Consider the following 15,486-nt stretch of genomic DNA (forward strand, 5'->3'; position numbering starts at 1 on the left):
TCTTCCCTCTGTTCCTGAACTTACGCACCACAGAGGCCGAGGTAACTCGGCTCCTCAAGCTGAAAAAGAGGTGAGAGGGGTAAGAGGGAAGAGCACTGTGTACTGCCCCAGACCCATACCCATCACCTCCCCTCACATGAGCCACATGCCAGGGTACACTCTCAACTCCACGAAGTCACACAAACACCAGAGTTTTAGAGAAACATTTATTATAGGGTTGCAGAATTTATGCCAATATAAAGTCCCTTAATAAAACTCTCAAGTTCATCAACTGCAGGACACTAACTCTTCATTATCTTTACACTGCAGGTTTCAAAAAAAGGAACAACGCGCTGACTGCAGTAGTAACACTACTTGCTCATAAAAAGTTGATCTAAAAAGTATATATAAGCCAGAGTAGTTTAAGGTTACAGCTACAGTCACATTCACAAGTGAGCTATACCAGAACAGAGTCTTGAAATAGGAAGTTACAGAATAAACCAATTCATAACCAAAAAAACCTGACAAGCTTTAAGAGCAATTCTATCTGAATCTAACAACTAAATACCACAAAACCAAACTAAGGTAGAAGAATTAAACATAAGCTCAGGGAAGGTTCCAAATATACATACGAATTCAATACAGTAATTGCACAAAAAGAAACAGGGTAGTGTTAAAGGTTTATGCTCACTGAGGCTGGATTTTACATGCTTCACACATGGTAGTTAAAATAAACCTTTAATGATATGGATCAGGTTCTTTAGCCAGGATGCGGAGTGCAGAGCTATTCTACAGAACTACACAAGATGTGCAAACCACAGATTGTTAATATTAATCATTCTGTGAAAGTTAAGGTGAACAGAATTGGTTCCAGCCAAGGAATTGGTTAACATTTTTATATATATATTTTTCTGCCATTCCCAGATTACACTAAATCAAACACATTCAACAGATAAACTGGTATTAGCCTTCTAAAAAAACCTTACCCAAATTTAACATTTACATGAGACAACTAAAAAGTTATACCAAGGATCAAAGAAAGCTGAAATGGTGACTTTGTCTTTTGAAATACAAGCAATACACAGAAAATGCATAAGGCTTTTGATTATCACTGCACATTATAAGAAGTCAATGTCTAATGCTCAGACTTCTCAATGGAGGTGTGAACTAGTCACCTGCCATCCAACACCCTTCACTGTTGACAGATCTTTGTTTCAACAACGAAAGAGTTTTCAAAGTGTCTGATTGAATGACAGTTCTCCACTGAACGTTTCTGCAGACCTGGGGAAGAGAGAAGATGAGAACTTAAGTAAAGCAGAGCTATAACCCAGAAGCAAGTATTTACAGGTTTTGTAACACTACGAACAGCAGCAAGATACAACCATGCAGTACACAGTGCTCCCACAGCCAGGCACTGCCACCAGTGTTTGGTATCAGCCTGGATTCTAACAAAGCACATCCCACATTGTCAGAACAGTGACAACCAAAGCAGGAGCCAGGTACAAACACAGGGACAAAGCAAGCAAGCACTTTTTTTCTAGCATCCCTGCCACCACTTTATTTGCAGAAGAGACAACACTAACAGTTTATGGCAGTTTCTCATAGGCCTGTCTAGCCACAGAGAAAAGGAAAAGCAAAGCAGATTAAACTCTTCCCTGTAATTTCAGTAACTCAGAAAGGGCACAGGAAAAAACCCTGGTTCTTTATCAGTACTTCCCCCTACTCAGGATGTATTAACACAGAGGGTGCTTCTATAGGGATGTCTTCACCTTCAGCCCTGTAAGGATTTGCCATGTGGCTGATGATCTCCCTCAAGTTTTTCCTAACAGCATTAAAGTGATTTTCTCTATTTTGGGACACGCCAGATTGGATCTGACACAGGCAGTTTACCTGTAGCAGCTGTGAATCTTTATTAAGAGACAAGAATATACCAGTCTCACCATCAAGGACAAGCTGCTAATGCACTCCAATGTACAACCACTAGGGAAGAAATATTTACAGCTTAATAAGCAGAGAATTGTTCCGAGTAAGTAAAAGAAGCTATCCATTGAAGTCTAGAAGCACTAGCTCTTAAATGAAACCCAGCAGGGCACTGCTTTGGTTTGTAAGCACTTCAAATCCAGGCTGTCCTTCAATTCATCTCAGTCTTATTACCTGGACAAGCTATGAAGCTTCCAATGCTACCTAACCAGGAACATAACCGAACAGTCAGGATGACCTGTCGAGTTCCTCACATGCCTTCAGTTGCAGCTCCAGGCAAGTGCCACAGAACCTGAGGTCAGTTTGACCTGATGAACGAACGCATCCTACAAAATCCAAGCGCCAATGCAGCACCAGGGAAGCAAGACCACCTCTCCACAGAAATTAAAGGAGTTTATCCACTTCAGTCTAATTGCTTATGTGTGTATAGCTTGTACATGTTAGAGGAAAAACATGCTAGAAATCTGACCTAGAAAGCAAGACAAGCCTTGCTCCTGAACAATTTTCTCCTGAGCAGCAGTCTTCCAGCTGACTAGATTTCCCACCCTCTTTCACCTTCCTCCCAAGGGCAAACAAGGTTACGGAACAGATACAGTACCAAGCAGCATTACTCATTTACTAGAATCTTTTTATGCGAATATTCTGCCATGAAGATGTCAGCAACATGTTACAGTAAGATTATTTAAGGAAATACCATAAACATTCTTTGCAGTTATTGTCTGTAGACTAGTCTTAGACACAGCAGCAATCAATTTAGACCTGTTCATAAAAGCATCTTCACAAAGCTAAGAGATACAAGCCTCTCTCCCCCATAAAGGCAGCATTTACTGTTTCTTCATGTATCCTATGCCATTAACTACAGACCAGCCTCGTGCTCCCACATACAGAACCTTCTATCTAGCAACAGGACGGAGTCTCCAGCAAACAGGAGATGTGGCTCCTGATGCTATAAACTGTAACTGAAGAAACTGTCACCTAAGAGGAAAACCAAAGCAGAGAGTTCTGACAAACCAAACATTTGCATTCTGGAAGGCTGTGAGTGGCAAAGGATTAGTTCCCCATGTCTGGTGAGAGCAGCAAACTATGAAATGTAAGAACTACGGTGAACTAAAATCCCGAGTACTACATTTCTGTACTCCAGGCCTGCTCCCAGTATGTCAAAACTACTGACACCTCAAATTCAATTCTTTTCACAGAATAGCAGGGAATGGTGTGAGAAGATGGACAGTAAAGAAACAGAGCTCAAAAGTTCCTATGAAGTGTTCTTCCTCTTTCATAGAGGAAGTCCGGGATGTCCAGAACTAGTTGTTCAGTTACTTCATTTTTGTTCCAAAGCAAGTGAACCAGAAGATAACGCTTTTACTTTGTGCTCCTGCAACCCAGTTTTAGGCAGGACAGCGACAAACTAAGGTGCACCTAGAGACTCACATGATCAGATGGATTATGTGAATTTTAAGGTCAAACTAATTTACAGTTTCAACCAAGAGAAAAATGTTGTAACCTCTAATCCCATAACTGAAACTCTCAGCATGTTTGAATGACGTTACTGATATATACTTAAAGGTAGGGGAAAAATACCCATTTGTTCTCTGATTAGTCTCAGCTCATGTTGAGCCCTCACAACTCCAGTGGTTGAAGTATTTACCCTTTCCATCCTCCAGCAACAGGTTTGGTTTCTTACTGATGGGAACTCACCTGTTATCTGGTCTCTGCGCTGAAGTCTGAATGTCTCTTTTCCAACACAGAGCTGGTAGATGAAGATGCCCAAATCAGACACATTATCGATCTCCTCTGTGACCACCATTTCTTCACGGACTAGGTAAGTCTGAGGCAAGTAAGAGCCAGTCTAAAAGAGAAAAAAACCCTGAAATACAGCATCCTGCTAAAATCAAGTATCACTACATTTTATTCTGCTTCAGAAGGTCTTCAGGCTCTAGATTCCAGCTTTACGTCTTTTACTTACAAAAGAAATTTGCATGCAACAGAAAGTTTGTAGTTAGAAGAAGAGAAAAAGTATTATAAAAGCTTTCATGTTTGAGGCAACACATCTAATACAATAAAAGCAGTTTCACCTACAAAAGTTAAGTCTTAACCAGAACATTACAGTACTACTGAAACAAATTCTCACCCCTCATGACCAACTCAGAAAAAATGGGTGCAAGGACACTCAAAGTTTTATCTCCAGGAAGATAAAAATTAAGACACCAAGTTAAACTACATGAGGCAGCCTCTAGCACCAGGTGTCAAGGAGTTAATAACATTTTTGAAAAGTATATTTGACACATGATTTCTCAATATTGCGTTTAATTTGGAAGAAGCAACAAGCTCTATCAGCTTGACTTTTAAGTCCTCTTGGAAAAAACAGCAGTTTTTGTCCCTGAAGAGTCACAGTGCTTGCAGTGAGCTCGTAACTACAATGCCACTAAACGCCACTAAAACACAAGCACAAGTTAGCATTATTCTTTTCATTAAAACTCTCATAGGGCAAGGGAGCTTTCTGGTAGTAACTTTCAGGTTTAGGCTTTCCACAAGATTTGGAGCTTTATCAAATTCCTTTATAATAGCTAAATTTAACCTATTTGCTAGTTGCTTTCAGCTTCCATAAAGCTAGGTATTAATAAGAGCATTAAGCATGAATCTAATCAACATAATATACACTGACAGCTGGCCTTAACTTCAGTACAGTGACTGAGCCAGGGGGATTATGTACTTTGATGGCAAGAGGACTGTTCCAGCAAGAGCCTGTGGTTCAGGAGCAACACCCATTCTTATCAAAAATGATCTTGTCAGCATAACTACACAGAAAAGTTTCCACGTACCGCCAGTTTTGCAAAGAGATCCATCAGATTCCTTGGTGGCATAACTATGGATGTGTTCAGCGGAATCACGTAGCAGTTACCCAGTTGCAAGTCAAGATACGCAGTCAAAAGCTATTTTGAAAATAAGTTTTAATTAAGCATGACCTTTGGCTATTAGAACACAGTCCTACAAGGACTATGAAAGACACTCTAACAGCTGAACATCATGCACACCAACAATCAAAGAGGTATGTTCAGGAACTGTCTAGTATAAGAACTTAACAGTCACCACTGTTGCAAACACAGTAGTTACAGGTCTTTTACAACAGGACTTCAGTACACAAGTGAGAGCTGACTATAAAAGCTGCTGCTATCATAATTCTAAACGAGTACAGTTTATATTAGCATAAAGTATTTAGGAGTATGCTTTCATAACTGAGGAAATCCAACTAAGCACAGTGCAATGAAAAGATATCCAACTGCTGATAAACAATCATTCCCTGTAAACAGTTCTTCAGAAAATGTCAAATCAGCATTGCTAGTGAGTGCAAAAACTGCAGAAACCAAAATTACCAACATATCTATTTGTTTTATTATGACTTTGCATAGCACTTAGCCAGAATCAACTGAAGTTCTTAAGTTGCCTGAATCGTTTAAGTTACAGTAAAGTTTCTGTCAAGACAGCAAAGATGAAAACTAAGTTCTGCAAAGGCAAGTAGCACAGCTCAGCTGTGTGGTGTTCAATGCTACTCTTGAAGGCAGCACATACAGACGTCAGTTCTAGTGCCTTTACCGTGATTGTATCTGCAGTGCCAAGGTTTGCTTCACAGCCTATGACAGCTTTTACAGCTAAGGATAACAGTTAATACTACCAACAGAACTTCAGTAAAAAGTCAACTTAAAACCATCCTCTCATCTTTGCTTTAGAGAAACTACATGCAACTAAGACATTGACAGCAAGCTTTCAAGGTTTCAAGAACAAAACCCCTGAAGCTGTTGCAAATACCACCTGCTCCACAGTTTCTCAGTGAGCAACTTTCTCACCTTTCTCAATCTTACCCTCTCACACATACTCACCCTATCAAAGTCATGAACGATTGCTGCTGGATCACTGTCTGAGAACTTTGGAACAGGGACATCAATGATGGCTATGTTATCATCCTCTCGAATGTCAGCTTCTTCAGCAATAGGCAGGAAATATGGTTCTACTGCACGATCATGATTTTCATTTTCAAAGTAACACATTTCACCACGGTACACCTTATGCTGGAAGCAAGAGCAAGAATAATGATTTTTAAGAATAATGATTTTTACAGAAAATGTTCCTTTAAAACTGGTATTTCTAACCCTCGTTATGCTATGACAAAGCACAGGTCTGTCACACCTGGGGCTCTTATAAAGGACATCACAATCTTCATGTCCCAGTTAGTGAAGGTAATCCATTTATAATTACACTTTTTTTTTATTCCACAATACTTGAAAAAGAAAGAACTTTGACATTACCTTAGGCATGAAGTACTTGTAGATGCAGGCTCCACCAACAACCACCCCTGCCAAGATGAATGCTAGACCCAGCAGAGTCAACAGACATCTCCCAGATGAGTTTTCACCTCCATGTGTGGCAATTTCCGGATCCTTTAAATAAAGAGAGATGAGAACTCAGGAGGTGTAGCTTTTTTGAATTTAGAGCTGTTATCTGCTGCTTCACTTTGACCTACCATTTTCTATCTCTTATAGGTGTGCACTGAGAACTGCAAGCCAAGCATTATATAAAGAAGACCGTTACATGAAATACTACATCATATTAAGATCAGTTTTCAAACAGCACTGAAAGAGGGTATTTTCTTAGTTAGAAGATGCTTTCTAGACAAGCCTTTATCCAAAAGCTACTTGAGCCATAAGGAATTTAAATAACTGTAACAAATCATACAGTGCTGCAGCTGCAATATAGCACAAGGAAAGCAGGATTTGTAGAGCAAGGTCATTCTAAGGTACACGTTGTTTTAAGGCCTTTTACCAAAAGCTTATTTCCCATCCTCCTCTTGCTAACAGAGAAGGCTTAAGATGCAACTTTGCCTATCAGGTGGGGAGCAGAACTCCGACACGAGTCAAACATGCAAGTTTTAGAACTTGTAATATGCACAAATCCACTACGGAAAAAGAACCATTTATCAGCCTCAATACAGCTCTAAGTTATGCCAAGTAAAAATAAAGTCACCATGGCACATCCTACCTTGCAGCTTCAAAGTACTCATTCTTCCAGCCAAGTCCTAGGGAAGTTTTGTTCCTAGTACCCTGAAACTTATCTCTCTACTTCAAGTGTCTGTTCCACACCCAACTCTCTCTCAAACAGATGACTGCATCCAAAGGAAACTACCACTACCATGTAATACGGTGATGAGCTATGTAATACCAAGTGCAGTTAGTGGTCGTGTCTGAATGACAAGTTCAACCCTCAAGAGTTGTTTCAGTGCCTTTCTAGACTTCCAGGTGAAAAGCTCACACAATGCAGGCTGAGAAGCAGCAGAAGTACTGTCAAATACTAAACAACCAGAAGAGACTTTCTCTTTGAGCCAACACACATGGGATTTGGGTGTTAACAAGCACAAACAAAACACAAACAAACAACCCAACCAACCAAATACCAACAAAAAAAAACAAACAAACCGACCCCAAAGTGTTAGGTAATCTGTCATGTCTGGCCAACTATGTGCCTTTAATGATTCCTGACTCTGGTATTTAGCACTTAGTTTTCAAGACCTGCTCTTTGTAGTGGTCAGGAAGAAAACTCGATTTCACAGCAAAAGATCTTTTCCTTTGTGCTGTTCCTACAGTCAGTAGCTAGATTTAGCACAGCAGCTTCCAAGGCTTTTCTTTATTTGGGTCTCACTATTTGCACTCCTGTAGAACACAATATACTTAATTGACCTGTGATCACAAGCCACAGCATTGTTACAAAGGCTGCACACATTTCCATGCTCAGCAAGACATAGTAATGTAGAAGTCAAATGCATCAGCTATGCAAGTACTGAAACAAAAAACAAGCTGTTTTGCAAAAGTCAATACTCCTACATTCCACACTCACATCCTCCAAACAGAAAAATGTTGACTCAGCATGACAAACTGCTACAATTGGCTAGTTAAGCATTTGTCAAAAAACACCCCTAACCAACCCACAAGCAAGAAACCCCGCATAATTTTGACTTGAAACTTTATTTAAAGTCAAAATCATGCTACTTTATATTGCAGTATATGATAATCATCTTTCAGAGTTAACTGGCTTTTAAGATCAAGACTAATTATGTTCTCTTCACATTCTGTCACTTCCATCTACACCTTCCAGTTCAGTAACTTATCTAGCCTGCAACAGTCTGAAGCAGGTTTTGGCACTACAGACATCCTACAGCTTGGATGATGTCGACATGTAATTAGCTACACTTGCTTTACACGTATTTCAAACAAAGCAAAGGTATTTATCATATTAAGAAGCACTGTAGGCAGCTTGAATCTGAGAACAAAGCGTTGACAAGGCTGATAAGAGAATACAATACCAAGACTTCGCTCCAGTAGGTTACAAAGCCTCTGCTCAAAAATAATGTCATTAAAAGAACCACAAAGAAAAAGCAGTTCTAAAATGTGCTGTAACAAGCAAAGCAAACTAGGAATAAAAGACAAATCACTTGTGTTAACATCTGCAGCTAGCTCAAGAGACACTGTTGACACAGCCAGCTCCAAAGAATCAGCAAGGAGAGTATTCTGCTCAAGTTGTCTCATGCAGATATTCTAGGGGACTTTTTCTGTGCTGTTTCAGCCAACATTAGCCATTAAGCTTGTTTGCTCTGCACAAATATTCCAGAAAAAGAAGACATTAAAAAACAGTAGAACAAGTTTGTGTTGGAGGAAAATGGTGAACTTGATGGGTACATGCAACTCTAAGCCTTGAAGTCAGAGTGCAGAGTTGTTAAAAAACCCCACATACACATGTGCAAACACAGAGAATACTGTGACAGGTGTAACAAAACAGCATGTGTGACAAACTGAGAAGAGCAGCCATCATGAGAAGAGAGGCAAAGGTGTAAGTGTATATTAGAACTACTATGCTCAGAATTTGCATGGTACAAGGCCAACAAAATACATGTAACAAGTTGCCTCAGGAGTAGCTGATGAGTTTGTCCTAAAACTAGCCGGGCTGAGGATATTTTCAAATTTTCAATTAGTACTTGATCTACATTGTTTCCCTATTCTCCTTCCTTCTGATCTAATAATTCAGTGCTACTATATTAACTGTGCACACATACAACTCCTACAGCTCAAGAGCCCTCTGAGCAACAACACCACTCTGCACCCCTTCCCCTTTTAAAGGCAGGCTATTTTAAGTGAGGCAGATGATCTGCAGGCTGCAAAGCAAGCTGCTTTCCTGATTACACCTTAGAAGGCACAAAAAGGGGGAAGACAGGCACTAGAGGCCAACCCCACAAGTTTTATTGGGTTTTGGCCCTTTTCTTTTAAATTTATTTTCTTACTCCCCGATTAGGAATAAATCGGTAGCTCTAGAGGAGGATTATGGGATGGGCTGAGTTTATTTACCAAGAGGCTGATCCTCAACTCACTAAAACGGCAAAGTCTCCCACAGATTTGGAAAGCTCAGTTCAAGTCAGCAATATGACAACTCGTGAGGAAGGCAAAGCCAACCTCAGGTTTCTATTTAAAACCCTTTATGGCAGGTTTCTTAATTTAAGCGAGGCACACCAGACACCTCACCACAGCGCTGCTCCAGCTCGCTGCCTGCGAGGGCTTCTGCGCAGGAGGGAGCGAGCCCTAACCCACTTTGTCTGCCTGAAGACGCAGTTGCGAGCCGCCTCTTCCCTGGGGCCAAGCTGATGCCGAGAGCACGGCATTTATCCCTGCGCCTCTCCCCAGGCTGGAGCCGAACGCCGGAGCTCGCCGGGGGGGCCGGGGCTCACCCGCCTGCCTGCTGCGGAGGTTTAAAACCCCGTCAGGAAAAGAGGCCCTGGCACGGGCCCAGCTGCGAGATAAACAGCCGGGCCTGCCCCTGCGTGCCGGCCCGCCGATGTCACGCCAGCCCCGCAGCTCGGCACCGCCCGTGGCCGCCCGGGCTCGGAAAACAACCGTGGGGAGGGAACCGCAAAGCACCTGGGCCCCCTCAGACCCGCTCCGCCCGGCAGCCCCTCACTGCACCGGCCCTGAGGGGAGCTGCCCCTCTCACCCCCCCCCCCCCACCGGGGGCACACCGTAGGGCGGCCGCCACCACGCGGGGAGCCTGCCCGGGGCCGCCTGCACCGAGCGGAGCGGGAGGGCCGGCGGCAGAGCTCCGCTGGCTGCCCGCTGCCTTCCCCCAGCCCGCAACCGCTGCGAGAAGATGGCGGCGGCGGCGTCCATGTCCTCCTGCCACCCCCTCCACCGCCGCCGCCGTCCCCCTGCCCCGCTCCTCCAGCCGCGGCCTGGCGGCGGGCAGAGCACGCTCCCCGCACCTTGTCGGCCACCAGCGCCTCGGCCGCCTCCTTCTTGGGCTCATCCTTCTGAGCGAAGGGGGAATTGAACGCGATCTTCACCATGGCCGCTGCTCCGCGCCGCCGCCTCCCCGCTGAAGAGCCTCCGGGCGGCGAGGCGGGGCACAGCGAGCAGGCCACGCCCCCTTTCCCGCCACGCCGCCGGGCACCGCCCCCTGCAGGCCGGGCGGAGCGCTGTGGTCCCCGCCGGGCAGCGGGCGGAGCGCTGTGGTCCCCGCAGGGAGCCGAGCCCTGAGCTGCCGGAGAGCCCCCAAAAGTTCCTTTCCTCGTCCTGCTGGCGTGGAGCGTGGCACCCTGCAAGGGGCGATCAGGCCCCCACAGTACCTATGTGTGTGACCCGCCGCCTGCCCCACCCCGGAGCTGAGGCAAACCAGGGACTGGTCAAACTCCTGCCTGGGAAGAGCTGCATCCTAAAACCATCCTGCCTGCGCTGGGCAAGGCGGTGAGGGGACCGCAGTGGCGGCCGGAGGCAGCATCCTTCACGAGTTTCTCTGCAGTCGTGTTCTTTCCTTTTATCTCCATGCACTGTTCGTGCAGATAATCGTACAGACACCTTATGCTCTATTTTACGCTAGGAACGCATCGCTGGTGAAGAGGAGGCATCTCGGGGCCACAGTCAATATAGAATCATAGAATTCAACTAGGTCTGAAAAGACCTTAAGATCACCAAGCCCAACCTTTACCCCAGGACTCCCAAGTCCACCACTAAACCATGTCACTAAGGGCCCCTAGCACAGGGATGGGGATATCTTTAGCCAAACTGCCCCCCTTCTCTTGTGAAATATGGCCTAAGGGATCTTTAACAGCCAAGGAGACAGACAAGGCATCAACATTCATTTCATGCCTGTTAAGGAGGAGAAGAAAAAGAAGACTTAATGTATTAGATTGTCTGAAATTATCTTCTCCTTCATATGGATGAAAGTCTGTGTATGTCTCACTGGTATTTGACTTTACATCTCTAGAAAGAAATCTGGTTTGAATCTGGTGCCTACGCCATTGAACTCTTCCTCTCAGACAGCTGTAATTAAACAGAACTGAACACTATGCAAATATTGCAATAACTAATTCTTCTAAGTGTAAACAAGATGCAGTGTGTATTCCAGCATTCAAAGCATGTTCCTGTTATTCCGCAGATGCAATATCGCTGTTATTTCCTTTCAAGATCATAGCTTTGATTTGGCTCCCTTTCATGTTAATAGGAGTTTCGACTTTGACTTCAGTCAGAGAAAAAGAAAGTCTTTCATGTCTATTTAACCTGAATTTGTCTAGTAACAGAAAACACTTTTACCTCATTTTATCAAGAAATGAGAAAAAAAATCATACTTCCTAGCTTTAGTCTGTTAGGAGTAAGTTAAGCCATACTCTCATTGAAGCCCATGAGACACCGGTTTAAAAACAGATTAAGTTTCCTATATGTCCAATGTGGTACAATTGCTTTGTGCTTAAACAAACTGACATTATCTTCCAGTTACTCAACACCTTTACTGGGAGAAGAACACAGAAATAGAACTGGAATAGACCCTTGCTATTTATCAGGATTAGTGTCTCTCCATCCCAGCTTGCTCACTGCCTATGTTCTGTCATCTGATGCAAGGGATGGACACACCTTGAAATCCTGTACTCAGATAAAAAAAGAAAAAAAACAAGGTTTTTTACATTTGACTGTACTCACTGAGTTTGCAAAACTGGAGCTCTCAGAAGATTTTGTGGATTTCTGTTCGTGGCATCTGTGATAATCATTTATTGTAACGTGTTCAAAACTTATTTAAAACAAGTTAAAATATGCAGTGGCCAGGAGAATGTAATTCCAGTATCATCAAACAAGTTTTCCTACCCTTACACACCTGATAATAACAGTCAATTCAGTCAGTAAGGCTTCCTCCCAACTGAAGCTCCTCCTACAGTGGCCAGATTGTATTTTGTAGAGCAGTCTGAAGCACCAGCTCTGCAAAGGCAAATTCCATCCTGGGCTGCATAAATATAAGAAATTTCATGTATTTTGAGCATCCCACAATCATCAGGCTGTTTGACTGAATAAATATTAAAGATCTCTAGGGGTGGCTCCACTCCTTCACTTCTCAAATGCTTTTCCATCAGTCTCTTCTTACCAGTCCAGTTTTCTTTCAGACTTTTGCCAAATGTTGGCTGCAGTTTAGGCCTGGACATCCCAAAATATCTAAACAAGTTATATCACATATTCTATTGGATTCAACAATATTTCTGGTTTTCCTTTTTTTATGAGAATGCTCTGGGTTTAGTTTACTGGTATTTAGTCTGAGATCATCTTTTTCACCTTGAGAGACGAGATTATCCCTTTATCCTTAATTATCCTTTCAATCCTTCTGGTGTTATAATGTTAAGCAACACTGCTTAAAAAAATAACAAATATACCACCTAAATTGTCTCAGAGACTGGGGAAACTTGCCAAAAAAGAAGCTTGAACTGGTGTGCTATACCAGTTGTGATCCTGCATATCAGTGAACAACGTTTGTAAGGTGAGGTAGCATCTTCTATTGGACCAGTCATTGGCTGAGCAGATAATGCAACTTTTGGCATGCTTTTGAGCAATTCTTCATAGCACTAAAATGAATTTTTAATGTGTAGGAATATTTTAATTATTCTAATATACTTTAAAAAAATAAACTAAACTTTAAAATACATTCATGCTTATGCTGTCTCCTACTCTTGTGCATGCCAGGAGAATACTTTCTTACCCTTTGAGAACAATAGGATACTATATAGAAAAATTTAATAAAAAGTATTACCATTATAGTAAAAGTATGGTTTGCAAAGCTTTCTCAGACTTTGAAGGTACTATGTATGTGCATAACATTCAGCTGTGTATATTGTTCTGGTTCAAACAAAGCTATCATCAGGGTGGCTGCAGTCTGGCAAGGCACCTAAGCACACGTTTTATGTTTCAGTGGTCACGCGCAGCTTAATGTTAAGCCTGTGTTTTAAGTTTTTTGTTAGGCCTCAACACGAGAACATGGTTAAGTACTGAAGTGCTTCACTTAGGTTGAGCTTCACACTCTCACTGAACATGGGGCAAGTCCACAGGCAACAAGGACTGTCCCCTGCAGAGAGCCTTAGATGCTCACAAAGCATTGCACAACTGAGCCCCAGCCCAGACTCTAGGCAGCACACATGAAGAAACAATAATTAACGCATGTAATTAATAATAGTCTTAAATATACACCATGTCTATCAATCATTTTTTTTCACGAGTAGCATAATTACTGAAGGAAGGACAGCAAAATGTGAACAACAAGTACATCACATAGGACAGCTAAAAATGAAAGAGAAACTACAAACTTTCTCCCCTTATGAAAGGAGACTGTCTCCAAGGTCACTGTTTCTTGTTAATCCATATGCCTGGAGTTCTCCTTTTTGCCTCCAGTCCTTTTCTGGCTCTCTTGCTAAGAATTCCTCCTTCACCTCCTCAGCCCCTTTTCCCTCAGTCTAACTCTTGTATTCACTGTGTCCATTACTCCTCTAATCAGTGACCCGGGGACCTCTTCTTTGTTTCCACCTCGCTCCTGTCTATAGGGCTGTTGACAAGGAATCTATCAGTATTTCAGACTACAAAACTGTCATGCTGAGAGCTGCCAATATAAACTTTTGTAAAGGAACATTATTTTCCCACCAGGCTGAGATGAATTTGGGCCTTTGACTGAGGATCTCTATTTCTGGACAGCAAATGCTCTATTTGCCATACTGACTTCCCTTAGTGCCTGGCATGCTTTTCTTCACTGCAGCATTATCAGATTCATGTATGTGGCAAAGCAAGCATGCATTACTCACTTCTGCTGATTGTCTTGTCACAAAATATTATGAAAGAGTATTAGTTAAATGAAAAATGCCCTTTTTACATTTTGGGAAAAGCCATGAGTCCATTTTGCAGCGACAAACTGTGGAAGTGATGGGCACAAAAGTGAACCTGAAGGAGATGAAGGCAAAGAAGCGATTACTGATTAAGCTACAAAGTCAAGAACACATCCTCTAATGGCCATGCTCAGACTGGTGTTGAAGAGAATTCACTGCCCACACAGCCACTGCCTCACAGGAGAGAATTCCACAAGAAATTCCAGTCCTCAAGAGAATCTGCTGAGCAAGCAGCACGCCCAGAGCCATCAGCAACCCCAGCTGATTAAAATTCGTCTCTGGTGCAACTGCAGTGAGGCAAGCAGAATGACACCAGAGATATGCTAGGAACCTGGAGTCTAGGGAGGTCTAGAAAAGCATTGCTAAACACTACCAGTAGACAAAAACCAACAAACACTCAAAGCTCAAACTGCCTTCCACTGACCTGACTGAATTCTCGTCATTGGACACAGAGTAATGTTAACCTTGGCATTGAGGGTGTCATCTCAGGTTCCCCCTTTTTCCTTTCAAGTAAACTTCCCCCCAAGGCCACCTTTATGGACAGCACACCCCTTTGGCAAGGTGGGTTGAGTCTCAGTTTGCTCCTTTGCTTGGCATCGCCACGGTACGAGTTCACATGCCTGGGGCTGCTGCAGGGGACCAGGGGCTCACCAGGGGCTGCTACCAGTTAGACACTCTAAATGGGAAAGTGCTGGGGTTAACCCCACGCCTCCATCCTCAGCATTTTCTCGGTGTCCTAATCTCTGTTTGGTAGTAAGAGTTGCCGGGTGGTGTCTGAGTGCTGATGGAATGCAGTGCCCACACCTACACCCCAGATGCAGCAGATACTGCTGCAATAGCCCAGCCTCTTCCCAGTGGCAGCAAGACAGACCGTGGTTGATGTTTGGACCTGGTTTTGAACATGGACATGGGTGCATCTCCTTTGGCCATGCTGTGAAACTGTGCTGAACTTGACATGTGCTGCCTACTGATGCAGCTAAGCCCAAGCTGTATGTACACTGCAGCTGTGTGAAGATGTTCCCAGCTCAACAGGGCTGTGTTGGCAGAGATTTATAATGTGCTGTCAAAACCATGCATTGAGTGGTGCAGCTTGTTTGACTTGTTGTCTGTGGGTTTGCTTTGAAATGTGTCGATATGGCCATGCACTCAGGGGCAGCTTTTTTCTGGCTTAATTAAGGCAGTACCTATAGCAATGGTACTCCTGAACTATGTAAATGATTGCAGTGCAGGAACATCGCCAGTTTAACTTCGATTAAGTCTTCCAGTGGAGAGGCAGTTCTAAAAAAAGCCAAGGAAACAAGAGCTCTGGGTGG

The 15,486-nt window shown here is 43.2% G+C and overlaps 1 protein-coding gene across 1 annotated transcript; it reads right to left on the reverse strand.

The window, feature by feature from the left end:
* Window positions 1-192: 192 nt before the first annotated feature.
* On the reverse strand, window positions 193-10,407 carry ITM2A (integral membrane protein 2A). Its single transcript, XM_062640063.1, has 6 exons — window positions 10,250-10,407; window positions 6,261-6,392; window positions 5,835-6,023; window positions 4,779-4,889; window positions 3,655-3,805; window positions 193-1,260 (listed from the first exon to the last, which is right to left on the reverse strand). The coding sequence occupies exons 1-6, from the start codon at window positions 10,331-10,333 to the stop codon at window positions 1,172-1,174; spliced, it is 756 nt and encodes a 251-aa protein (XP_062496047.1). The 5' UTR covers window positions 10,334-10,407; the 3' UTR covers window positions 193-1,171.
* Window positions 10,408-15,486: the final 5,079 nt, after the last annotated feature.

This window comes from Pezoporus occidentalis, unplaced genomic scaffold, assembly GCF_034315485.1.
Source record: "Pezoporus occidentalis ecotype Australia unplaced genomic scaffold, CSIRO_AGI_Poc_V1 ctg63, whole genome shotgun sequence".
Lineage (NCBI taxonomy): Eukaryota > Metazoa > Chordata > Aves > Psittaciformes > Psittacidae > Pezoporus > Pezoporus occidentalis.